The sequence below is a fragment of the Rhagoletis pomonella genome, unplaced genomic scaffold, assembly GCF_013731165.1.
Source record: "Rhagoletis pomonella isolate Grant_MI unplaced genomic scaffold, Rhpom_1.0 Rhpom_scaffold_00008, whole genome shotgun sequence".
In the NCBI taxonomy this organism is placed as follows: domain Eukaryota; kingdom Metazoa; phylum Arthropoda; class Insecta; order Diptera; family Tephritidae; genus Rhagoletis; species Rhagoletis pomonella.
In genome coordinates, this window is record NW_023458562.1 from 12691333 (window position 1) to 12719035 (window position 27703).

Below are 27703 nucleotides of genomic sequence, written 5' to 3' on the forward strand. Positions count from 1 at the left end.
TCGACTAGGTGTATGGTGTCAAGTTAGCACTACATACCATTTTTTCTAAAAAACGAGAGCTACAAATTTTTTCTTTCCACAACAAAAACACTACAATTAATGCCAATTCGAAAAGTGTAGTGCTAACTTGACACACGTTAAAAAAACAATGAAAACAATCGGCGAGGTAAATGGACAACATTTGCAGATATGACTAATCTGCTTTAACTGTAACATGCATACATACATATGAATGTATGTATGTACATATATTAAGATGGTCCATAAAATATCAAGATCATGGGGCACCCCTTTAATATGTTATACGCACAAAATAAGAACCTCCACAAAATTTAGCTGTTTATATTTTGAGGACCACTTGAATATATAATATGTGCTAAGCTGGTATTTCCAATTGTCAAATGGCATAGAAGAGAAATGACTGGCGTGCTGTTTTAATCGACCAAAATCGCTTAAAGCCAACTGGCAACTTAACTTAACGGAACGTAGAACTTTGAAAATCAAAATGAAACAGATTCGACGTGGCATTACGTTACGTTAAGTTTCGGCTGTTCAATTATAGGCAACATTAAATTAAGAGAATGTTTAGGTGAGATCATGAAAATTACGTTAAGTTGCCATAATCAACCATTAAGCGGTTACAGCGCCAATAAAAAAGAAGAATAAGCTGGATTTTATCAGATAGACACGGTAAGATTTAGTTAGAATACATACGCATGTACATATATCTACTTTTAAATTTCCATGAGCTACTTTTTTGTATTTACTCGTATGTACCATATATTAGAACGTATCAGAAAAGTAGAATTTACATATGAAAACACATATCGTGTAATAAGGCTCTTAGCTTCGACTTGTCTGGCAGGAAAGCGCGTTACTTTGCATATAACAAATATGTAATAAGAAAATATAAGAACAAAAATTCCATACAATCACAAAAGTGCTTATGAAATGAGACCATGAGAGCAGAAGTGGCCTAACCCATTTTTTTTGTGTGCTTCGCTACTTAAAATAGTCTAAAATGCGATACATTTTAAAATGAAAGTCGCTTATTCTTTGATTCTAAGGTTCAGAACTAAATGCATAACGTATCATCAAAATAAGTAATAATCGACCTTTGCTTTAAGATGTATTACATTTGAAACTATTTTAAGAAGTTAAGTACAAGCAAAAAAATTGTGGGCTAGGCCACTTCTGCTCTCATGGCCTCAAATAGAGCAGGCGCTCAAAAAAGTACCTTAAGTACTTATCATTAGCCAAACAAGCACTATATGAGGCGACAATTTCAAGTTTACAAAAATGAAAAACTTTCAGATACATACATACATAAAAGCCACACACGTGCTGCCAGCGTCTGAAGAAAATACTTGCAATGTATAATATATATTACGTAGTTTTTCCTAACAAAAATTTATACTTTAACAATTAGCTATTTTACCTGTGCTCAATTCGTATTCCTTATGCTCACTTCGTATCTTCGGTACTCGTACTTTGCTATTGTGTTCGCTTGCATTTAGCTGACTTTTTTCTGAATATATTATTATTTTTTAATTAAAATCAGTATCGACGCATATAATTGACCTACAGTGACATCGAGCGATGTTGAATGCGAGATCACAACTCAAATACACAATACATACATATGTACATTTCTTATGGATTTGTACTAAAAAAATCGCCTCAGCTCATTGCATTGTTGCTTGTGTAGCCGATGTCAATTGACAGTAATTGAGTTATTAAAATTTTAGAACAAAGATGGTGTCGTAATTTTAGTTTTACATATGTAATTTAAACAATTTCTTATTGATCAAATTAGTTTGTTCTCAGGTGTGTTGATATCTGCTGATTTGGAAGGTTACGAGATTGAAAATGACCAGAGAGGCCAGCCGCATGGACAGTATGTACCAACATAAATACAATGGCCCGTAGTCATAGTCAAAATAAAGTCGACTTTAAAGTTAGTTGCAGCTTTTTGACATAATTTTCAATGGGATATCTGTCAAAAAAGCTGCAACTAACTTTAAAGTCGACTTTATTTTGACTATGACTACGGGCCTATGACTTTTAGAAGGCAGTTTCACTTCTTCTTCTTCTTATCCACCATGCTAGCTATCTGACAGAAATCGTGTTTCGTATTTGTTGTACCAATTAAAAAAAATCTAGCATTTGACATTTGAAAATAAAATAAAGCAACCCTGCAAACCAAAGTTCACGAAATCTTAACGAAATCTTTAGGAGTATCTCATTGCTGAAACGATTTTTTTTACAATTCTTCAAAGAAAATTATATGAAGTGGTTGAAACGAACTCGGAAGGAAATTTATGTACGAAAAATTAAGAAAATTCTGTAAGAAATTCTTCACATAGCAGCATTATTTACATTGCTTTAACGATTTTCTTCCGAAATTTCGTAGAAGAATTGAAATGTGCACAGTTTATGCCTTTATACTCATAGCAATTACAAAAGTTACCCAAAGTAACACCTCAAATTTGTAATCGCAATAACTTATGGCAAGGAAAATAGTTTTAGAAAAGGAAACGCCAAACGTTACAAAGTAATTTTTTATGCGGAAGAGTGCATAACACCGTCAGCAAAAAACCTATCAAAAATCAACACGATTATTTATCAACTTAAAACTTGCATTTATTATACTATAAATTAATAAGCTATAAAACTGCATACCAAAAATTATTCTAGAAATTTAAATTAAAGTGCATGGAATTGGAATGACAAGTTTGTCTAATTTTTATAATTTTTGTATAAAGTCTGAAATTTAGATTTATATGGTATTTGTTAGATAAGGACTATACTTTTATATAAAAATAATGAACCTTAAAAAAAAAATAAAAGAAAAGTAGTAAAAACTGACTGGGGGTGACATAATACATACATCTAGTCATAATTAGCAGGTACTTATATTTGAATGTGTCTACGTAATGGGCCTATGAATGTTCATCCATAGTACATATTTAAATCAAAAGAGCTAATCATTAAACTACTTGCACTGATTATTCACTCACTCGCTCGCCTCCCCGCCAGACACTGCTCCGATCACCAAACGACCAAATTCTCTGACGTGGTAAGTTTAAGGCATTAGACAGTGGAAAAAACGTCAAGACAGACAGTAAAAGCAATAATGACAGCGTGAAGGCAACAATCAATAAGATGAAAGTGATCGTGAATACCATAGTACAGCGCAAATGTTTAAAGAAAATCAAAAGAAAGTTATGTATGTGTGTAAATACAAATGTACATACATAGTACATATACATATGTACCAATTTCCCAAGCGAAATATGAAGAGCTGAACACACAAGCTTTCATATACCAGCAAGCATGGTACAAATGTATGCACAATTTAGTTTGGTTATTATTTAAAGAAACTAATTATTATATTCTCATACATATATTTGTATATACATACACATGTGTCTACAATACTCGTCCATTTTGCTCTTGCACATCTAAGTGTGCAAATAGTACACACATACATATGTACATCATATGAATGTGATCAAAGCTGCAGTAAAAAAATATTTTTTATAGTTGCGAATTTCGCTTGAGGCTATTAAAATTCACAAATATTATCTACTTATACTACATTTATAATGGCGAAAGTATTAAATTGTGATTAAAAATAAACTTGTTAAACAATTTTTCACGATTCTTTGATGACTGGGAGTATGCTATTTTTCTTTTTTTTTGTAAAATCAATAACCATTTTAATAACAAATAAACAAAAAAGACCGCCTATAATGCACTAAAAAAAATATATATATATTTTTTTATATAGGGGAAGTTGCTCTAAAGCCAACTTTAGCACACGATCCACAAAGGTGACAAAACAATTACACGTTCGTAACTCTACTTTCCAGTGTATACCGCCAAATAAACCCCTTTTTTGCAGATTTGCAGAAATCACTTTCGGAAAAAAAATTCAAGGTGTAAAGTACGATTAAACGTGGCAATGTAAACGCTTTATATACGCATTTTGCTGTCAAATTGCGAAATCGAAAGTCTATACTTTCCCGTGTAAACAGCCAGAAAGTCGTTTTGGCAGATTTACTGAAATCACTTTCGGAAATAAAAATTGCAAGGTGTACCCGCAACTGATATTACGCAAATCGCTTTCGAAAAATAATTTTAACTTGCTCGTGCTGCACTAGTAAGTTTCATTTTTGCTGCAAGTGCTGTCAAAGCAATCCAGTGTTGCCGTGTGACGCGATTTTTGCCGAATTTGTATAAGATTTTAAGAATGTGGCATCACACTTAAAAAGATCTTCTGATATGAACAATTTAAATATATAAGAATTAGATATTTTGTGGTTGTTTTGGGCGCACTTTTGGCATTTTGAACCAATTTTTCAGGTCCAGTAATATTGTTATGAGCATATAAATGTTTGCTAACACAGGTGAAAGTGGAATTTTCCGAAAAAACGTCGGCGGTAAAAACGCTGCCGCCGCAAATATGAGCTATTCCATATGCGCTTGTGAGTTCTAATTTTGAAAGCGGTTAACCGTCGACTGCTTTACCGTTGGACGCTGCAATTCTGGGTAGAGCATAAGACAGTACTTCCGCCCTACTATAAAATTTGTAGGTACTTTAAACGACGATATAACATACAAATTATGTAAATGCCTGTCCGGTGAAAGTAAAACCGCGCAATTGAAGACACTATAAAGCAATGTCAACAATTTTAAGGGTAAAAAACATACCCCACATTTTGCATGCAAAATAAAAGCCATAAATGCAAAGTCAACAGGGAAGAAATGAAAATGACCATGACTATAACTCTATAAAAATCTGCTATTTAGTTTGCAATGCAACAATGATGCGTTGCGCCGTAAATTGCAAGTGCAGAAATGAAAAGCGTTGTTGCGAAAAATAAATAAGTAGTACTTTGAATGGGCGCGTACATATTATTATTAACACTAATTAAAAGGATTTACAGTGGTGGAAAAATAAATAGCGAAACGACATTTTAGCAAATGTTTCCTATGTTACTTTAGTTTATTTAATACTAGCAGACTCGGCGAACTTCCTCCCGCCGAAAATTATTTTTTTATTGAAAATTTTCAATGAATTTCCAGCGTTTTCACTAAAGATTCATGGCCACGTTTGGATAGGTGACCGTCAGAAGGTTTAAGTGACTATAGAAGGTTTGATTTTATATAAAAAAAAAAAATAAAAAATTAGTTTTCCTAGAAAAGTTTTATATTTTTAACTTGCGTCTATTACAAATGCACCTTGAACTACACCTATGGCTTATTGTTAAAATATTGTTTGGGAACCCAATAAAATGTTGCTTTAAAGGGAAAAATGCCTATCTCGACTTAGGCTACTTTAATTGACGGGCACAGCAACGTACATCATAAAAAATTAAACTGAAAAACATGCTACGTTTATACGTAAGCTATTTGCAAATAAAAATAAGTTGTAAATACCTAACTCACTGTTTATTCGATGGTGAAAAAGAAAATAAAGTTAAAAATGGCAACGTCTTGTTTATAAAAAGGCAATAAGATGACCATCGAGAAAATAAACCTAAGAATGGCGGCTTTTTGCGCTTATTTGCAAATAGTACAACTAATCCATACTTATTTGCGTAATTTAGTTACTTGCAAATAAAAAATTAACTCAGCGTCTATACCGCAAAGTTTATCATTTTGCAAATTGTTATTTGCAAATAATACATGCGTATAAACGTAGTAACAGTACATACACATATACATAGGTAAATCTTTGCTATTTTTTCCAGAATTTCCAGACTTTTCCGTTCCTGCAATTCATTGTACATAATTGAACATGGATGCATGTGTAAGTATACAAATATTTTTATAATCTATTTAATCATTCATCACCTTTTCAGCATCTCCTAAATTTACTTGCACCAACTACAAATGACAATATCCATATAACTTCATACATTGTATGTGTCTTCACAAACTGATTTTAGAAGCACATACATAAATAGGTAGTATGTGTTTGTTTCGCCTAAACCCTCCCACCATTCGCAAAAAAAAAAACAATCGCGCACGTTTTCAAGCGGCGCAGGCACCGTCATTTTTTGTTGTTATTGTAGCAGCTGTTGTCATCAGCACCGGGAAATGCATTGCAAGTGAGAATCGGTGTGAATTGTATTACGGAAATTGAAAGTGTATAGGCGAAACCTGGGCGCCACCTCTGTATTCTCTCCACCGTGGGCGAATCCACGATTGCACCAAATATGTATAATAGCAACAAATTCGTTTTACTTAAACAAATGACAAATAAGCCGATACAGCTTTCCCAACTCTCAACGAGGCACTCTGTATGTACATGACTAAATACATACATATGTATGTTGGTCGTCCGCTAGAGAACCCATGAAAAGTTTACGCAATAAGCAAATTTACGGCTGTAAAATGCAGTTTTTTTGGTGTTTAAAATGTATTGATACCATCTATGTAGTACTTAGATACGTAAAATATTAATTAAATTCGTATTTATATACTTACGATACTAATATTAATGTTGTCACAATGTTGACAATCAGTCCAATGATTGTAATGAGATTGGGGGCCAGCCAAAGTGGCGTCTTTGAGACAAGCCAATTCCACCATGGCTGTAGCCATGGATCCAACAGACTACTGCTGCTACAGGAGTATTTGTGTTCCGACAGCTTTTTGAGCTGTTGTGCGCTGAGTACGCGCTCCTTGTAGGTGATTGATGGCATTCCGTTGGTACAATTGAAATTTTTGTTTGTTGTAGTAGAGGTAGCACACTATTTCAGATTATTTTGCTTATTTATCGAGTAGCACAGATTTTTTTATTTCAATTAGCACAAGCAAATATGGACTTAAATTATACTATGTGCGTAAATATAATAATAAATATCTAATATTTTCTTCCTGTTCGGGGTGATTTTTGATTTTTCCACTTCTTTGCACAGGTTTTTCTTTTCCTTTATCTTTTGCAAATAATTCACGTGTTTGACATTTCCGAAGTCAGCAATTGAGTTGCGCTAGTTTTTTCACCAACTCAGCTACAAGAAAAAAAAACAGCAGACTTTTCGCAAATACAAACGCACGCACGCATTAAATTCTCCACAATTCGACGATCTATCAAAACTTTTCTGCTTGCCTGAATTTTTTATTACACATTTTTCATTGCGGCTATTGAAAACTCCAATATTTTACCATAAGCACATTTTTTCAAACAAATTTCCACGTCGCGATCCGATGAAAATGCACTGCAACCAGATCTGTGCAAAAAAATGCAAACCGCTGAACGAAATTGACATACAAACGATGGATCAAGAAATGTCATTGAAAGATAACGTCAAAAATGTGACATCTGTGCAGGGTTGGCACCTCACGAAACCGTTTGCGTATTAAAGCCACAAAATCGTATTAAAAAATGAAAAATCGTAGCAAAACATGAAAATTGGTTATTACTTAAAATTTCAAAAAAAACAAAAACATAACATTTAAATTTGAATATCATTTGTACTCTTTAAGGTATTGTACTCTATTACTTTCTTTTACAATGGCGTTTCCAAATACCGAACTGTTTAGTTCTAAACTCTTTTTGCCAGTTACCGCAAAACTTTCGTCATTAATAAGTAAAAATTTACTTTATTAGAGAATATCGATAATTTGATTTCCACGAAAGGGTGGGCTTTAGTAGTCAGCCGCACCATGTGTTTTAAGAAAACCAGATGGAATTAACAAATGAAACTTGGTCAGGATGTTAAGGGAGGTATCCTCTAAAACATTTATAACTAAAAAATATAAATAATATCATTGTTTATAAGATATTTGTTGTTAAAATTTCTTAAGTCGTTCCACTTGGTTTCCTTAACAAAAAAGCATTTGTGCATACTTTTATATATATAAATGCACATAACACTGTACTTAATACTTTACACACTTTTCTTTTATTTTATCTTGTATATAAATCACGTTAATTAAACTTTTATCGACTTGTAAATTACATTGAATTTCACGCATATTTACAATAACACATGGTTGCAAACTGACACATAACATGTGTTGCCATATTGTACAAAACAATACATACAAAGAAGGCAATGATTAAAAAGGAATACAGGGGAAATCAATACAAAAGAAAATGTTCAGCTCCTTTTCTTCGCAAAACAGAAAGGAGAATTCTATTGCTTGAGGGTTATAATCCATAAGTGCGGCCGAAGGCCGCCTACGCAGAAAGGTGTTCTCTGCAAAAGGTGTTCAGCTCCTTTTCTTCGCAAAACAGAAAGGAGAATTCTACTGCCTGAGGGTTATAATCCCTAAGTGCGGCCGAAGGCCGCCTACGCAGAAAGGTGTTCTCTGCAAAAGGTGTTCAGCTCCTTTTCTTCGCAAAACAGAAAGGATAATTCTACTGCCTGAGGGTTATAGTCCCTAAGTGCGGCCGAAGGCCGCCTACGCAGAAAGGTGTTCAGCTCCTTTTCTTCGCAAAACAGAAAGGAGAGTTCTACTGCCTGAGGGTTATAATCCCTAAGTGCGGCCAAAGGCCGCCTACGCAGAAAGGTGTTCTCTGCAAAAGGTGTTCAGCTCCTTTTCTTCGCAAAACAGAAAGGAAAATTCTACTGCCTGAGGGTTATAATCCCTAAGTGCGGCTGAAGGCCGCCTACGCAGAAAGGTGTTCTCTGCAAAATGTGTTCAGCCCCCCCTTCTTCGGCAACACAGAAATAATAATTCTACTAAGTAAAAATTCCGAATTAAAAATCCGCTTTTATTATTCAAAATTCCAGTCTGGTAGCACTAAGTTGTATGTTATTTTGCTATCTTATTCATCGTTTATATGAAAACTTTAACAATAAATTATATAAGAACTATAGGGTTGCTAGGAAAAAGGGGGGTAGTTTTGAAATCAGGGGGTCCTATTCTACTCCCCCTCATCCCCCCTTTTTCTAGAATTTGCCGTCCGTCTACTAAAATTTTCCCCTACGAAATATTGCAATAAGGCGAGCATAACCTTTTGTCTCTGTTGAGCCGCTTTTTATAAAGGCAACGAATGTTTCCCTGTGTGAACCCAGTCTTAGGGATCAAATACACTGCCGGAAGGGACTGCCCAGAGTTGCATGTTGCGCGCTATGAGCTCGATAGTTTGCGCAAACTTATGTCAATTTGGGTATGTTCGTAACTAATTACCGTAATGTTGCAGCCTTGATGCTTTCTAGTTGATACGCTGATGCTCAACTCATAATCTACTGAAATTCTGTAGAAATACGTCAATAAACATTTTTATATTGCTCATTCTTAAAAAGCAACACTTCCGCATCTATTTAAGCTCAAATACACACAGGTAGAGTTAAATAAGTCCTCTTCCTATTTTCGTCTATTCTTTGTATTGAGCATTTTATTAGAAAAAAATAGTCGTAATTTGTGTTAATATCCTCTTTAATAAAGTTGCCCTTCTTTCTTAGCGGCCGTCTTCCCATGCTTGAAAATCTCGCTTGCGTTCTACTTTTTTGCTCTCGCAAGTGAGATGGAGTTTCGTTGATTGGGCATTTGACAGCATACTTTTTCATTTGTAAAATGTCGCCAAAAAAGAAGGTTAAAGTTTTTCAGGCTGAATTTGTATATTCCACCAAAATAAACGATGTTTCTACTCTAAAGAATTTGCCAAATAAGAAAATACCTGTCAAACAACAAAAATGTTAGTTGAAAACATGCGAGAATTCGCAAACCGCTCGGTATGCAAGAAATAGTATGCTTCGTACTTTTTGCGGTCTACACGTGCGTCGTCAGGCAAGCGAGATATTCCAGCACGTGAAGACAGCCGGTTAAGAATTATCTTTTATTTGAGAGTCTATTTGATTAGAAGCGGCAAGTTTTTCCACAGAAATGCACTCCGCTACGAATATGAACAAATTGCTATCGTAGGATTTATGTGAACTCGGAAAAATTCCTGCCAAGCTCTAATACCCAATTACGAAGTTATGAAATCGGCTTGTTTAAAATTATAGCAGGATAATTTAAGTCAAAATGTCGGAATTTAATTTTAATTTTAAAATATTTTAATTGACCATTGCGATTATGCTGATGGAAGGTAGAAGCATAAACTTATATTTTTATTTTTTATTATTTACTCAGGAAATTCAATTATTTCTCATGTAAATTTTAAACTTTTTAATCAGATTTTCATTTATTTATTCGTGTCTCGCATTTTTTCCATACAAAAATTGCACTTACACTTACACCTTATTATACTAAAATAAAATTCTTAAAGTTCTGGTTAAAATGTTGAACATTTACATGAAAATTTATTGAATTTTCCTTAGTTTTGCATAAAATTTACAAACTAATTTTAATGTTTTTGTTGTAGTATGGACCAAATGCTTATAAAAAAATATTTTGCGAAAATTTTTCTGTGCCAATACTTTTTACCGTGAGTGTAAATAAAAGTTATTTTGTAAATTATAGAATATTTTATTTTGAAAAAAACTTCATTACTATAATTATTATTACTAATATTATTTTTAAATTTTTATTTCATATTCATATTTTATATCAAGGCATATAAACGTACAATATGTTGTTGTATAATATAAATGTATGTTATATAATTTATGCAAATTAAAATTATCGTTTCCTTATTTAATACAAAAAAAAATTAAAAATAAACACATACTCATATTTATATTATTATTAGAGTAAAAAAAAAACGGTTCACAAATCATTTTAATTTTAATATGCATACATATGTATAATGAATGCGGTTGTGCTCTTTAACTGCTTAACAACTGTGCCATTTCAAATTTATTTATGCATTGATTCCCATCTGTTAAATCATTTTACAATTAATATCTTTGAAGTAAAAAAGTGATTATTTTGCTTTTTTTCTAAATTTCTGACGCTTTACACTTGGTGGTTTACTAAAAGAAATGCAAAGTTTGCGCGACTATTTTTATATATATATATTTTTTTTAAGATTTAAATAAAATTTCAAACTAGAAGCTGTCGTGCGCTAATCAATACGACGTTTAATAAGAAAGTGAAAAAAATTAAAGCTTTTGTTTGTAAAGCACGAAACAAGTACTCATGTGTGTGAGACGCTTGCCTGCAAGTAATGATTAATAGCTGCGCCACGCCACGCCCACGCCAGTGACAAACTCATTACATACCAATTGATTTAACTACTGCGCCTAAAACTTTGCTACCGAAAAAAAGCATTGTTTCGTCGTTGTCACGCACTCAATAGGTCAAATAGGTCATAACCATAACATATAAAAAATTGTGATATAGAAAACTGTAGTTTTTAGAGCACTTAAAGCCAAAGTTTATTGGGCACACTTTCCGGCGCAGTATTTAAATCCATTAATACGATTGGTTCTGTCATTGAGTGAATAGGGCAGTAAGCGCAAAAACGAACCAGTGATACTTTGAGCGTCCATATAAATTAGCACTGAGATGTTTTGTTTGCACCAAATTAAAATTTATAGAAAGTAAAAGAAATGTAGTAGCCAGTTTTTGTTTAAAAACTTTCAACATTAAAACAAATTTATTGTGTATGCATCTGTATGCACGCAGCCAATTTTTTAGTTTTAGTATAACTTTAAGTGTTATTTTTATTTATGGCAATATACATATAACTGCGAGAACCCTTAATGTAGGCATGTTGATTGGAGTGAAGCTGGTTGTGCAATTTTAATTTTTTTGCTACAACTAATTGTTTTTCGTTGCCATTTTCTTGAAAAGAAAATTGATTGCACACTTTTTCACTTCCCTATGTTTTCTGGTAGTATGTACTATCTAGTACATTTTCAGCACGCTTTCAACTGCTTACATATGTACTTGTATATACGGATTTTGTTCTTAAGAAAGTTTTTTAAAATCAAAAAAACGCTTAAATTTTTAGGCGCAAACATTTTTTACTTATTTTTGTGTTTTTTATTTGCACCCTTTCCTTTCCTAATGCATAAACGTTGCTTGTAGTATGTATGTTGGTATAATATTTTCATGTATGTATGTATATGAAAAAAAACTAGTAAAACTATTACTTATTGGTTGCTATTTATATATATGCTTGTAATTTTTTAATTATTATTTTTTTATTTAACATCTCTTAGCACATTTTTTATTTGCGTTTCATGTGTTTTACCACCTCAAAACTTTTAGTTTTTTTTCTGATTGCTTACAAAAAAAAAAAAATTAAAATAAATCCATAAAAAATAAAATTGTTAAAACATGACACATTATTAAGACGAATAAATACTTTGCAAGCGCTAAAACAAAATTTAAAAACTACTCAAGCACATAAAATTGAAGCAGGAAATTTGAAATGATGGTTATGGCGGCATTTAAGAGCCTCTTAAACTGGACAAAGCAATTAAGAAAAAAGAAGTGTAAATTTGAAAAGGTGCAATTTATTCAAAATACAAATTGTGTGAAGACTTCTTAAAAATTATAAATTACACAGCCCCTCAAAAAAGTTAGGCGGGGAAACAGGCTAGGATATTTTCGTTTTCACCACCCAATTAAATACTAAAGAATTACACAAATGAAGCGTTTGAATTAATAAAACTAATATATCGATTGAATTACACTAGAAATTTACCATATTGAACAAAAATTGAAAGGACCACCTGGTGCATATTTTATAACGTGACAGTGATCGGAATTTTTTGTATTGTCAGTAACAATTAGACAGATTGGTGGTTGTTTTGTTTTAATAAAAACAATTATCACCACCGCTTCAATTCCATGAGAAATTCCATTGAAAAAGTGACAAATTATCATAGTCGGGTTTTAAAATTGTCGTTGACAAAATGGTCGCTAGTAATAAGAAATGTTTATGTAATGCATATGTAATAATTGCATTTGCATTCTTTTAGTTTAAAGAAATATTCAAATTATTGAAAACTGATGAAATGCGCGCAATTACGATATAAACAATTTTACAAAATTCTCATGTGAAAACATTCCGACGGAGCTATGTGTTTAGTTTTATCGCTATTGTCGTGACAAATTTTTCAGAGTGACAATTGTCATCACATTTGTAACAGTGACAAATTCTTGTCACAGTTTTTATTACGGAAAAATATATGAAAAAGTGTAAAACAATTTTTGGCACCGATACAGAATTTGGCTAAAAAAAATTTTTTTGTGAGACTGTGTAATTTGTAAAATTAGCAAAACTCGTTCGCAGCGAATAAAAGTTCATTTGAAAATTAAGCGCTTCAACTTTTCAACAAAAGAAAAAGCTTTAAAATACACGAAAACGTGTTAAACAATTTACCGTTATAAGTAATTGTTTCTTTATGCAGGTTCGTTTCTGCTCTTAAAGCAAAATCAAAATCGATTTTTTTTTACAAATTGGTTTTACCTCTTACATACATTTAATTTAAACAAACTTTCAGTAACACCCCCCTTTTTAAAAGTAAATTATTCAAAAAAATGCATATCAAAGGTATAATTTTAGTAGGTTTATTTTTATATATCTGGTATGTGGTTGTTGGTGTTTTCTGGGTATATATGTATGTGTTTGTGATTACTTTTGGGATGTCTTACAAACAATTTTTTGAGGTTAGAAATTAAAAATTGTATAAAATGCATTCCATTGCGATTGAATTGCATGATTCCACTGATATTTCTCGACAAAACTAATCGTTCTCTAAATTAAACATAATAAAGTGTTTCTTTACTTGACCAAGCACGCATTATCATGTATCTCTTAGGCGAGTTTTTTCTCTTTGAGGGCGAGAATATATTGCACAACACGGGCCGCTAGGGAAGTACCCACTTTTCAACTCGGCTTTCATTATGTTCGGACAAAAAAATTTTGTTAGACTTTAGTTCGGCTTCGACCAAAAAATTGTCGACGCTTTGGTCAATAACTTTCTTCGAATGGCAAATGGATTTTATGAGAAATTTTACTAAGGCTGAAATACACTCGGGAGGTTTGCCATTGCCAGCCGTCGCAAATTTCATAAAAAATGTATGAATTTGACAAAAAAATGTGACAAATTTCAATTATAAAAAGCCGATATAGATAGGTAAAATTGGTAAAAGTTTAGTGTAAAATGTTAGCAAAAATGGAAATTAAAGACCAAATGCAAAATATAATAAATATGTTCAATATGCCTGGGATAGACTTAAAATCTTCTTAAAACTAAACTTTCAAATTGGCATGCAATAAATTTCAGTGCCTAAAGTACGCGACAATTAATTGGATTATGACTTTTAGATACATGATAAGGCAGCTAAGTTTAGAGTTTCGCTAAGTTGATTTTAGAGTTTCGCTAAGTTGATTTTACACTCTTTACAGTAATTTACCGTTTAAATATATATATATGTATCTCTAACCTCAAATAAAAATTGCGTTCAGCGTTTGCACACTACCATACTACTCATGCTAAAAGGTTGTCTGCAACAAAGCGCTCCTTAAAAAAAAAAAACAATAAAATGTGGCTGTGATGTTTCGCATGCAATAGTCTCAAGGATAATAAATTTCTTGGCTGATGAGACAGCTCACAACTATTGATGGTTGTAGTTTTAAATGTTGACACAACATTTGTATCCCTATTACCATTGCTAATCTTAATTTCGAGTGTTATTGCAGTGTCTCTTCCTGCCGTTGTTACTCCTACTTTTCTGATAATAGTTCTGATTGTTGTTGTAGCAGTGTTTGGCGTTTTTATAAAATGTGTGAAAAATAATGGTGGCAAATATTTGTTACTGTTGGTGGTTCGTTTTTTTTTAATTTTAATTTAGATACCAGTATTGTTTTGTGTGTTCGTTTGTTTGTTGTTTTTGTATTTGTGTGCAGTGTTTTTATTGTTATTTTTTATATTGTTTTTTTTATATTTTATTTTACGACTTTCTATTCTATTATGAGTGGTATGGCGTTACATAGGTTGCTGGGAAGATACCTTTCCGATTGCCAATCTCACCATTCCACCAATTCTCATCAGATCGATCTGTGACGGTGATAACATCGCCGCGTCTAAAGTCCAATTCACCAGATTCTTGTGGCACAAAATCGTATAATGCTTGAACGAGCATCTATAGGGGAAAGAGAAATATTATTAAGTAGCTTAAAGTACTATATCTAAAAGCATAAACAGACGGCAGCGTTGATCCGGATCGACTCGGGAATAAACTGCAGTTGATCCGGATTAAGACCGAGTTAATCGGGATCAACGCTGCCGCCTGTTTAAGCTTTAAGCATCAATTAAACGCCTCACCTCTTCATGTATCATATCTCTTAATTTAACATCTTGTGATCTTGACACGCTTGCGGTTCGATGATATTCCACTAGCTCGTTGAGTGAATTGAATTTAACCACCCAAAGGAAGAATTTACCCTGTGCATCGCGTAAGACTTTAAAATGCTGCACACCATCGGGACATCTGTGTGAAAAAAATGGGCGTAGTAATGATGAAATTGCTTATGTAAGTATTTTCAAAATTTTATGCCTCACTTACTTGACTGATAGGGAGAAATCGCCAGGGCTGGACTCACTGATGCGAATTAAAAATGCGCCTTCGTGTTTATTTGAGAGCAATTTTTCAGCATCGGCGCGTGTGATGCGACCATAGTACCAGCTGTAAGTAAAACAAGGAGGGAATTTAGTAATTAATTTGAGAAAAATAATTAAAAAAAAAAACACTAGGGGATTCGGTTAAGCGCCTAAAGTTGCAAAACCCGAAACTCGTAAACACTTTTCATACAACCTCTGAGAGTTCAGCAAAGATTTGGAGTGTTTTTGAGTTTTAAAGCTTCAAACGTCTTAAGGGAATGCTTTTTTTCGGCTCAAAGCGTTTTCATACTCACTCATGATTTTTCATTTCTATATAGTTACTGGGTATGAGACCCTCTTTACTGTCTAATTCGGCACGATACCAATTTGAATCGTCTTCCATGTTTAAAATCTGTAAATAAACAATGAGAGGGTTTAATAAATAAAAAATTATTTGGGGATACCAAATTCGAAAAAAGGTAAGAGATTAAAAACAAAATATTTTTAAAGAAAAGATTTCATTAACTTGTATTTAGAATCAGCTAATACCCGAAAATTTACATACAAATATGCAAAATAATTTAAAAATGTTAAAGTTAGCAATATGTATTTTTTTGGTTTTTTTTTTTTTAATTGTCTAACATATTCAAAGCCAGATCCATTTGAAAGACGTTTTGTTATGTTCTGTAAGGATTTATATGAAAGGCATTCGAGACAATTTTTCACATTCAGATATCTCAAATATTTCAAATAAAGCCAAATGTTGACGAACTTTTTTAATGATAACTTACTTAAATAATGATAATCTTTACGTTACATACACAATTTAGACATATCGTTCAGATTTAGAGGATATGTAGCTCAAAAACGGTAAAAATTGAAACCCCGACTTCTGAAACGCAGCCGCTTTGGGATTGGTTGTTCATTTTCAAAATATAATGGAGCCATATTTTAAAAGCTGCATTGTGTAAGCAAAGATAACAAACAGGGTGGGTAGTATGGAGCAAAATAAAAAATGCCATACAAAGCAATTATGGTTTTTGGACATTTTCGTTGCTTCCAGCGTTGGTATAACCATGTAATTAGTATTTTGATAAAGCCATTTATTAAAATGGCTTTATTAGTCGTAATTATTCTTTCCGCAATAAAGTTCGCACTCTATTTTGATGTCAAGATTTATGTATAATGTCTTTACATACCAAAAAAACATGTGCTGACACGATCCTCCAGAGACTCTCCGCAGCTGTTAGTCCAATATTTATTCTTAGCCAACGTATTATTTAACACTCAGCTAAATTGGGTCATAAATACGAATTCATAAAGTATGATCTTAAGTCACATGAAGGGAAATTGACTATTCTGCCAACAGAGGAAGATTCGTGAAACGCTTTACGCCAGTTAGTATATTTTTAGAAACCCCCCGAAGCTATTATGTATTTGAATATTTGTTCATGAGTTATGATGTTGAGCCACGTGAAGGGAAATTCACTATTCTGCACTTTTCAGTGGCATTAGAAAAATTTGTCTGAACTCAGGACTAAATTGGCTTAGCAATAACTCAAAAGAGAACAAATTCAATTTGCAGTTCTCAACTGTGTTATAAAATAGGGTTTACAAATAGAAACTAAAAAACTTAGGGATCGATTATATTTCATAGTAATTTCGACACCTCAATAAAATGATTTTGCCCGAGCTTATTCTGGTAAAAATTCCCCTTTGGTGTTTTCGAGGCTAAAAACATTTACATAGTATGTAGCACAGCGATGTAAGCTCATTTGTGACACAATGCCGATTAGAACGAAGTTCAATTCTTGACTTGCTTAAAAACTTTATATTTAATGATAGAACATTATGCAGGTTTGTAAAATGATTTGCATAATAAACGCTTGGTTTTTTTCGATTTGCAGCATTCGAAATAGGCTTTTTCATGATATTCTCTATTTTGTTACAAATGCGCTAATTTTATTAATGAGTTCGGCTCATGCATATGCATTAGTATACTTTAGAAAATTTTAATTGGAATGAGCCTTTTTCTATGACGATGCTACAGATTTGACAAAAAAGTGGCACTTAATGTAAGAGTATTGTCAAAAAATGATTAAAATGCAACATACATACATACATACCAACATAAGCATTTGCTATGAGAATAGACATTAGGGGTATTCTCGAAGTATTGCACGATGCACGTATTGCACGAAATGCAAAAATACTATCCCAAATTTCGAAGAGTACGAGAGCACCCCATTGCAAAGTGGTAGAATGCATGGGTAGCAAGCAGCGAAGTTATGTATCAAATACAATAACAAGAGACAGCAGAAAAAAATGAAGTGAGCGAGATGAGAGGAATGAGAGAAATATGTAGCAATTCCAACAACAAAACAACTAGCACAGGGTCGCATATATCTTGCTATGCTATTTTGCAAAATATATACATGGGTTTCGACGTTGCATATTTTGCAGCGATAGGAAATGTCGTTTCCCATGTATTTTGTTGTTGTGTGTTTGCAAGTTATGCAATCCATGCAATCCGTGCTACGTGCAATGGCTTTGCAAGATTTGGAGAATACCCCTATTATTTGTCGAAATGTAGAATATCCGTCACCGGCAGCTGCGCTGACCCAAATGCATTGAGTCGCGAACAAGTACAAAGCGGTTGCCAAGTGACGTGGAGCTGACACAAACACTTAAAGGAAAAAAACATTGCAACGCGAGAATTTGTTGACAAAAAGTCATAAATAATTTTTAGTGCGGAAGCAAATTGAAAAATACATACATATTTACGATGCAGCGATTCGATGTGGACTTTAAGTAATTTAGAGGTCGTAAAAAATAAAAGTTAATTATATTTGGAAATGAAAATTGAATGTATAATGTGAATAAATTTAGCATTTACAAGGCTTTGTTGGGATCATGAGGTGAAATCGATATTATAATCGATGATATCAAGAAAAAGTTATGTACATCATAATCGATATACATATGTATGTAATATTGGAAAATATTATCGATATTATAATCGATGTAATTATGGTAAATGTTATCGACACCATAATCGAGTAGTTATGGAAAATGTTATCGATATAGTCCAAGTTATTCGATATATTAATCGCTGTCGGAATCGATATGGTTACAGATTTGTTATAGATATAATTCGAGTTATAGATATATTTATAGTTTTTAAATTGACATCGATGCATAAAATTTTAAATTTTAAATTAAAAAGGAACAATTTAGATAAAACTATAACAGGGCCATTCTGGCTAATATGGTAAAAGGTCTTTCTAAGACAGATGAAAGACAGATGACAAGAAAGTAGTTCGAAAGGCGTTTGTTATTCTAGCGCAAAAGTCTTAGAAAAAAGCTCTCACATTCATCACTTCTGGTGGAAAGCTATTTTGAGGGAAAGCACTTGTATATCATTTAGCTCACCTCGCTCCAACCATCGCAATGACCGAGTTAGCAAAGTACAGCCGCGGCATTCGGAAGATCCGACCTCTCTGAACTTGGCAGGACAACTTTTTCTCAAAGCAAAAATTCCTATCGCATAATTTGCCGTTAATTATCCGTGAAAAGAATAATTTTGCCGCGGACATATTTTAAAAAATATCGAATGCCCTGCTAACTTCCGTGGAAGTTAGCAGGGCACCTTCTGAAAACCAATAAAGGAAACCAACTAAACCCAAACTAACTATCTGATAATTTGCCGTAAATTATCCGTTGTTTATCCGTGAAAAGAATTATCTTGCCGCGGAAACATTTTAAAAAATATCTGAAAACCAATTAAGGAAACCAGCTAAACCCAAACTAACGATTTGATAATTTGCCGTAAATTATCCGTGAAAAGAATTATCTTGCCGCGGAAACATTTTAAAAAATATCTGAAAACCAATAAAGGAAACCAGCTAAACCCAAACTAACTATCTGATAATTTGCCGTAAATTATCCGTTGTTTATCCGTGAAAAGAATTATCTTGCGGCTGACACATTTTAAAAAATATCGCGTGCCCTGCTAACTTCCTAAATGGTGCGCCATGTTTAGTTTCAAATGATCCCTAATGTCGTGCGAGATCTGATCACTCCAAAGGTTAGGTTTCAAAATCGTCTTCGTCCTCCGCCTTTTTGTGCCATTATTTAATGTATAGTATGATAACTCTGTTATCATTTTTTCAAAATTTCCTCTATTTATTGTAAAGGAAAATTTCTGAGTTTCGTCTACGGAAGCTACAGACGAATTTACACTCTTGTCCCTTGCACTCACTTCACTGTACATACTTTCATTGGCACCTTTTTTTATAAGTATTTCTTTTAAATTGTATCTATTATTAACCACATATGAGTACAGAGTTGACGGGGCTAATTTCAAGTCAGTGGCAAGCCGCGTCCATATTTCATTTGAAGCACTTAAAATATGTCCATTTTGAACCAATTTTTCTTTATGAGAAACTATTTCTTTAATAACTGCACCTGAGTCAGCGAGACTCGGTTTTCCGCGACGACGTGAACTCATTTTAGCAAATAAACACTTTGTAACAACTTAAAGCTTGAAAATTTCGAGTCCACAAATCGACAGTACACACTGCGAGGCCGATCAATTTTAAAATAAATTTGCGCTACGAGTTTGCAGAACAGCCAACATTTAATTCCTAGCCATGCGACATCATGCACGGAACTAAATTTTTGAGTCGTTGATAGACATGCCTAAGCGGAGAATTTGCAGATGACCGATTCGAACACATAACGGTTCATATTATGATTGCGGTAAACGTTTACATGCTTTTAGACCCCTTTTACTCTCTCCTCTCACCTCCCCTCTCTTCACACCTCCTTCTCCAACGAACCGAGCAGACTTGAAAGCAAGACTTGACGTGTCTAAAAGGCGTCTTACTTTTACGCTTGCAGAAGAGACTGCGTTTAGTTCTACGCCATGTGACGCCATGCGCGAGAGAGAGGGGAAATGTTTGCGTCTCTCATAGACAAACCTAACCAGGAGGGAGTCAGCAAGTGCTTAAAGAACGCAAACATTAGACGTCGGAGTCGACGACATAACTGTACGTTTACAAATATATGTACATACATATGCGCTTGGAGAAGAGACAACGGTTAATTCTTCGCCATGTGACGCCATGCGAGAGAGAGAAAGATAACTTTTGCGTCGCTGATCAGGACTGCCAATTTGGATGAAAGCGTGCCATTGTTGTGTTCGACCGAACGTTCGATTTCGGTTTCGCTTTGACGGTTAACCGACAATATTTTCATGTTCGTGTAAATGTTGGGCTTCCGCGAAAAAATAGACCGTAGATTTTGACTTCCACGGCAAGATTATTCTTTTCACGGATAAACAACGGATAATTTACGGCAAATTATCAAATAGTTAGTTTGGGTTTAGCTGGTTCCCTTTATTGCTTTTCAGAAGGTGCCCTGCTAACTTCCGTGGATATTTTTTAAAATATGTCCGCGGCAAAATTATTCTTTTCACGGATAATTTACGGATAATTAACGGCAAATTATGCGATAGGAATTTTTGCTTTGAGAAAAAGTTGTCCTGCCAAGTTCAGAGAGGTGAAGATCCGGGTTCTAGTCCGCGGGTAGCGGAATTTTTTCTATTTTTTAATGTATTTTAATTCAATTTTTAGATTTTATTGTTTTTAAAAGAAAAATATATATTTTTTAACTGCCCTTAATATTTAGAAACTTATTTTATGTATTTTTTGTTTTACTTTTATATTTTATAACTTTTTTTATTTATTTAATTTTTGGGATCTTATTTTTTCTTTTATTTTTTTAGTATTTTTTAATTTTGTTTAAATATGAAAATTGCACTTAATTTTTAGAAATTAATTTTATGTGGGTATTTTTTATTTTTTAATATTTTTTTTTCAAACAGATACGTCCAAATCACATGTATGCACATTGTGCGAGCTTTTACAAAAGAGCTTTGCTTTCTCACCGACAGTACAAAAGCTTATTTGATTTGCTTGCCAATCAGTGTTTAGCAAATGGGTTCACCGTTATGGTTTTTTAAGCAAACAAAAATGATTCTTCCCACGCTTTAACAAATATAACTTTTTTTCGTGTAAGTTTTGCTCATTTCGCAGGGTAATCTTGCTTGCATAAAGTCATAGAATCGATGATCGTTGTTTTCTTAGCAAAGTGAGCATTGTTGCTAGCGCAATCTTCTTGGCTGATGGCATCACGTAGTACAATGTGTACTTTAAAATTTATTATCGTTCTACTACAAAATTTTAAATATTATGGACGTTACCTTAGTAAAAATATAACTTTGTGTTACGTTTGCAGCATTTTTTGTCGATGTGTTTTCAATACATGCGCAAAATGTGACTGCGAAAGTGTGCGTATTTTGGGGTAGATGTTTTAAAAAGAAAATTTTTTATTTAATTTAATTTTAAGGAACTTATTTAAGTTCTTTTTTCTTTTTTTAAGTTTGTTACTTTCGTTAATTTCATTTTTAGATTTTATTGTTTCTTATTTCATTTATTTATTTTTTGTTTTTTTATGATTTTTTATATTTATATTTATATTTATATTTTTGCCTTACTTTAATTCAATTTTCCTTTAAATTTTAGATTTTGTTTTAAAAATATTTATTTTTCCTTTTTTTTTTTCTTTGTCTAATTATGTTTTAGATTTTATTTTTTAAGAAAAATATTTTTATTTTTATTTCATTTAAGTTTTGAAAATATTTTTATTTATTTTTGCTTTATTTTAATTTTGTATTTTCTTTTCTTTTTCAAATATAATTTTCTTTAATGTATTACTCTTTTTGTTTTAAAAAGAATAACATATATGATGTTTTTTTAATTTAATTTAATTGAAAAAAAAACTTATTTATAAAAGGTGAACACCATAACGATAAGATCTCCTCGTTAGCAGATCTTAGCATGTCATTCATGAAAGACACTAAAGAGTAAAGAGCTTTGAAGATAGTTGCCAGAATTGCCCAGTAAGGCTTGGGGGAGCCATTATGCCATAGCACAATACATTTTCCTACAGATCCCTGAAGGTTAAGTAGAGCTCTTGGGGATAGGAATGAAATGGCCAATATGCGGCATTATGGCTCTTCGCTCACCTATTGGGAGAATGTCTAATTAACTAGAATCACCAGCGACAACTACAAAAAGAAGCAGGAACGATCAAAGACAAGAGGCCGAAAATTTTAAGAGTGCAGAAAGAGTTTCCTGGAAAACCCCCCCTCCAGGGGCTGCACCTGGAAAGCCGACTACAAGCCATCAGAAGCCTCAAAGAAAATCGGTGGGCGTGAGATCACTGGAAACTGGAAGAGGACAAATATTACAGAGCATCATAGGCACGTCACTTCTGAGAACGACAGAGAGTTGCTTCTGTACGGTAGGTTATACTCCTAAAAACGCAGACAAAGTAGGGACCAAGCAAGAAGATCTAGGGGTAATAGCACATCTGCATCCGCTGTAAAGCGGAGGAGCGGGAAAGTAGGCTACATAAAATCCTTGTTCTTGGAACATACATACATCCTTTCAGACATCGGCAGCAGGTGGTCGGCACTTCGAACCAACGGCTACGCGGGTTGGTAACGGACAGACTCCAAAGCTACTGTGAGGACCTAAGGGAACATCAGCTTTGCAGTGCTATCCAGAAACTATCCCGCGGAAGCGCTGAGTTCGAACGAGCTTACTATCCTAAAGGCAGCTACATACTATAATGCACGAGATTTATAAAGGCTTGCCGCATCCGTTGCCGTTCTGCGCAGTATTTTCCCGATCAAGAATGTTCCTGGTAGAATGCAAGAATGAAAGCACCGCAAAATTTTCTAGAAAGGTATCTACCAAAAGGCCAAAGAGGCCGAAATGGATCTATGCCATGCACAAAAAGCGGTGACCAAATACCATCCTCTGGCTGTACAATAGGACTGCTTAGGGTGCGAAATGATGGACTTAACATCTCAGCTGGATACAGACCCCCGCCAGAAAGACTATGGAGATCGCAGGGCTTCCAGCAAAGTCAGCCTTGCCTTCCTTCGAACCCACCATACACCGGTGGGCAAGAAGCAGCGTCTCTATCGCTAGGATATGTCCCCAAAGTACGGGAGCTGCTTGAAGTTTCAGAAGCTGAAGCGAGTGCGGCTTAAGGCTCTCGAACCTGGATGAGCAAAACGAGAAGTACGAATTTCATTCACAAAGTCTCAAATGTGATTCATTGGACACATAATGTTCTTAGTAAAGATTCAGCGACATATTTTAATACTAAAATCATATCATAGTAAATCATATAACCTACTTATAAACACAACAAATAGTTACGTCAGTTTTGTATAAAAAAGTGCCAATACTTGCGAGCTAGGAGGGAAGATAACTTTATTTATAAACACAATCTTCGCTGTTATTAGGTATCGTTTATCTCGGAATTTCCAGTTACATAACATAAATAACATCAATAAATTGTTAATTCTAGCTGCACGAACAGTAGTGCAACTGATAGAAAGGAAAGACAAAAAAATGTGTAAACAAGATAAAGTGAATTCACAGATTAATTTACGACGAAAGAAAGTAAATATGTGCTTAAGTGTGTTACTATGCTTGTATGCATGTATGTACATACATATGTATGTGTTCGATATGCATGCGAGCGTGCAACTATGCAAGTATGAATGAGAGTATATTTACTGATGAACTTAAGTAAAGAATTTGAAATTTTTAAACGTTTCTCACAATTGCGAAATTTTTTGCAATATTGCACGATTTGTGTGAATTTTGTAGTTAAACAACAGGAAGATTGATTGTATTTAGAAAAGGCACGTAGAGTAGCATAAGACTAAAAATTCGTCTAAAAAAATCATGGAAAACCGGTAAATTAAATTTTCGGTAATGAAAAATGTTGCATACAAATTAGTAGCAAGTAATTCGAAATCAAATAAAGTATAGCTTTATATATGTATTTATGTATACCTCAATAGAAACTGAAACGAATATATAGTTGACAATCACAGCATATACAGCATCACATGAAAGTAGTACCCTTGGAGAGGTTTTCTAACTTACCACGTCGTTTAATTTATAAGGTACAAAATTACTTACCGGAATATCTCCGGCTTTGGAACTAAAACGTGTCTACAATTTTTTATATATTTGAAGGTCTTTGGAGGAGTTCAGCAGGGCTTGTAATTGACCTGATACATTCTAGCTTGTCGTCAAATTGCGACTATTTAATACATATCGATAATTTAATGAAATTCAGAGGCATTAAAATCCGATAACTCAACAAAATTCGATAACTCGCCTAATTTCGATAATTTTCGATAACTGTGCGATTCAAGGGCTCAATAAATATCGATGACTTTAAATATATATCGATATAACTTGATAACTCGATAAACTTTGGATACCTCTGCAAATTTCGATAACTCGGTTAATCCTCAAGTAGGCTGAACCGCCTTCAGACGGTCGTTAACTAAATACCTTTTTAGTGCACCTATAATAATTTTTTTCTATATTCGTAAGGCACGATCTTTAGACAAAAATCGAACCTTTCCGGCGATGTAAATTTTAATCCGTTATGTCAATCCGTTTTATTTTAATCGGCAGTTGAATTACAGATTTTGAAAACACGGTTAAAGTAAATTATTTCTTGCTATTTAGTAATTTCGTAATTAAAGAAATTTTTTCTTTTGAAAAATTTTTTGATATAAAAAAATTCGGTGGATTTCGTTGTTAAAAGACCGGCTTGCCGACATGTAAAACCCCAGTTTTGCATTTTTGACCGTCTGCAGACGGGATTGCCGGTTCGTAGGTCAACATTGTGTAAGAGAAAGCTGAAAATATGTGTAAGTATATCGGCGAGCCCGTCTCCAAACGGTCTTGGATTTTCTCCCCTGTAGGAAAAAGTTACTGTCACAGATCGAAATGGACATCATTTTTGGATTTCTCGTGCTAAATTCACCCATTCCTGAATTTTCCATAGCTTCGTATCTTTCGAAATATACCGCCGGCTACACTCTTGTAACACGATAAAATTGGTTAAGCAGTGATGACTCGATAAACTTATGTATTTTGAAAATTCCAAAATTTCGATTCGATAAATCGACAAATTTCAGTAAATCAATAAATATCGATAACTCGATAAGTTGAAAGAACTCGATGCATTACGATAACTCGATGAATTTCGTTAACTATATAAGTAATTATAATTCAATAAATATCGATAACTTGATAAATTTCATTAACTTGACAAATTTCCATAATCCCGAAAATTTCGACAACTCAAAAAACATTGATCAATTTGAATAATTCGATACGTTGCGATAAGTCAATAAATTTCTTAAATTGCTAGCTTTCGATAACTTAATTTCTTATGACCGAATTTATTTCGATTACTATAGAAAATTTGCAATAAATTTTCTTACCCTTTCAGTTACCCTAATTCTTTTGTACTTTTCAATGCTTTCATTTTCGTATTTATCATCAATTTTGTCTTCACTTTTTGTCCTAATCGTTAAAATTTATTTCTTCATCATTACATTTATCTTTATTACAAAGTTTAATTTCAAATACGAAGAAACTAAAAAAAAATGTGAAAACCGCTCAAATTTAACAGCTTGCAACAACTACTATACACAAATACGGAAATTTTGGAAACTGATTTCGAAATCATAAGACCAATATCTACAGAAAACTATCTAGCCCATGGTGTTCTTGGTTTTGAAATCAGATCGGTACAATCACCGAACGAAGGCGGCCAAAATTTACAAAAGGGTGAAATGAGGTCCGTTTGACTCGTACACCTTCAAAATTTCGAATAAATTACAAAAATGGCGAATTTTTTGTTATTTTTTCGGTTTTTCGTAATTTACTCGAAATTTAGGAGGTGTAGGAGTCAAAAGGACCTCAAAAGCACACACCACTTTTTGGTGCGCCGATGTAACCTTTCGATGTATTTTGGTTGTAGCAGCTTACTACACTTTGCCTAAGTCGCGCGAGTTTTTCTCCGAAGAAGCAGTGTTATTTTAACGATCTAATCTTGTGAAGATCGGTGAACTCCATAAAGTGAATTTATTTGCAAATTTTTACTTTTAATCCAAAATGCCTCGAATTTATTTTGCCTTATTGGTTTTGTTATTCTCGACCTGATTTCTGACTAACAGTAAGTGTTACTGTAGAGGAAATATCTAAAATAAAACCGGTTTATCCAGTTTTTCTCAATTTCCATTTCTCGCATAACTCGAAAACCGGTTTTCGAAAAAAAAACGCGAATAATCGAACACTCTTGTACTTAGACAGTTAGCATGCAAACAGCTACTTTGATTACAATTGTATGTATTTAAATAAATATGCCTATAACTGTTTTAACGATAGTCAGCTTCAACAAGCTCTAACCTTTATCGTAATTAAGGAGCAAGCGTTGGAAATTTTTTCCCTTAAAAAAAAAAATCACGCCTTAAACAACATAAATAAATTCACATAAATTAAAATTTGCGAACAAAGTGCGTCATCTGTACTAGTACACGTGGAACGCCTTCAATTGCATTCGAAAGTAATTTGAGCTTCAGAAATAAAATGGCAAAACAGTAAATAAATCACATACATATCTAATTATGTATGTATGTATGCATATTAGTGTGCGCTTTATTTTTATGGAGACAATTTTTTTGTAAGCTACATACACACAGTCAACGTCAAAAATATGAATACCTAGACGTTTCTTTATTTATATTTTCCATATGAAAATTTTTCTTATTTTTTTATAAAAATATAGTTAGTTCAACAGCAAAAACCAGCAGAATCAATTTTTTCAATTTCATATATATCTCGGAAAAATTCAAGAACTACCAAAAAATTGTCATCAACATTTTCAACTTTTTAATTCGATTTCTTAGAAAAATTCTGGGTATGCAGTTTTGTAGCACATTAAATTTTAGTACTATAATAAGGTGAAAGTTTCAAGTCTATAAAAAATAACCGTTGATTTTTGAGATTTTTTTGTCGAGGGTGTTGCGCATTTTCTTTCATATAAAAACAGATTTTGTTCATGCGTTAAGAAATCGAACTGAAAAGTTGAAAATGTAAATTATTTGATATTTCTTGAATTTTCCCTTGTTCTCGTTTTTTTCTGTAGAATGAATTATATTTTTATAAGAAAAAAAAAGATTGTATGGAAAATATAAAAGAAGAAAATCGTCAAAATGTGTTCACATTCATATTTCGATATTCATATTTTTGACGCTGACTGTATGTATAAAAAAAAAT

At 33.2% G+C, this 27703-nt stretch overlaps 2 protein-coding genes across 11 annotated transcripts in view; both read right to left on the bottom strand.

The window, feature by feature from the left end:
- The window catches only part of LOC118744210 (cholinephosphotransferase 1), a 35320-nt gene extending 28057 nt beyond the window's left edge, over positions 1-7263 (bottom strand). For all 4 annotated transcript variants that reach the window (XM_036477058.1, XM_036477062.1, XM_036477060.1 and 1 more), the window contains exon 1: positions 6499-7263. In XM_036477058.1, the coding sequence (XP_036332951.1) occupies positions 6499-6716 (218 nt within the window). In that variant the 5' untranslated portion in view covers positions 6717-7263. The remainder of the gene's footprint in view (positions 1-6498) is intronic.
- Positions 7264-10779: 3516 nt separating this feature from the next.
- LOC118744211 (growth factor receptor-bound protein 2) overlaps positions 10780-27703 on the bottom strand; it is a 65675-nt gene continuing 48751 nt past the window's right edge. For all 7 annotated transcript variants that reach the window (XM_036477068.1, XM_036477066.1, XM_036477065.1 and 4 more), the window contains 4 exons: positions 15782-15879; positions 15433-15552; positions 15192-15357; positions 10780-15009 (listed from right to left, as the gene is read on the bottom strand). In XM_036477068.1, the coding sequence (XP_036332961.1) occupies positions 14836-15009; positions 15192-15357; positions 15433-15552; positions 15782-15879 (558 nt within the window). In that variant the 3' untranslated portion in view covers positions 10780-14835. The remainder of the gene's footprint in view (positions 15010-15191; positions 15358-15432; positions 15553-15781; positions 15880-27703) is intronic.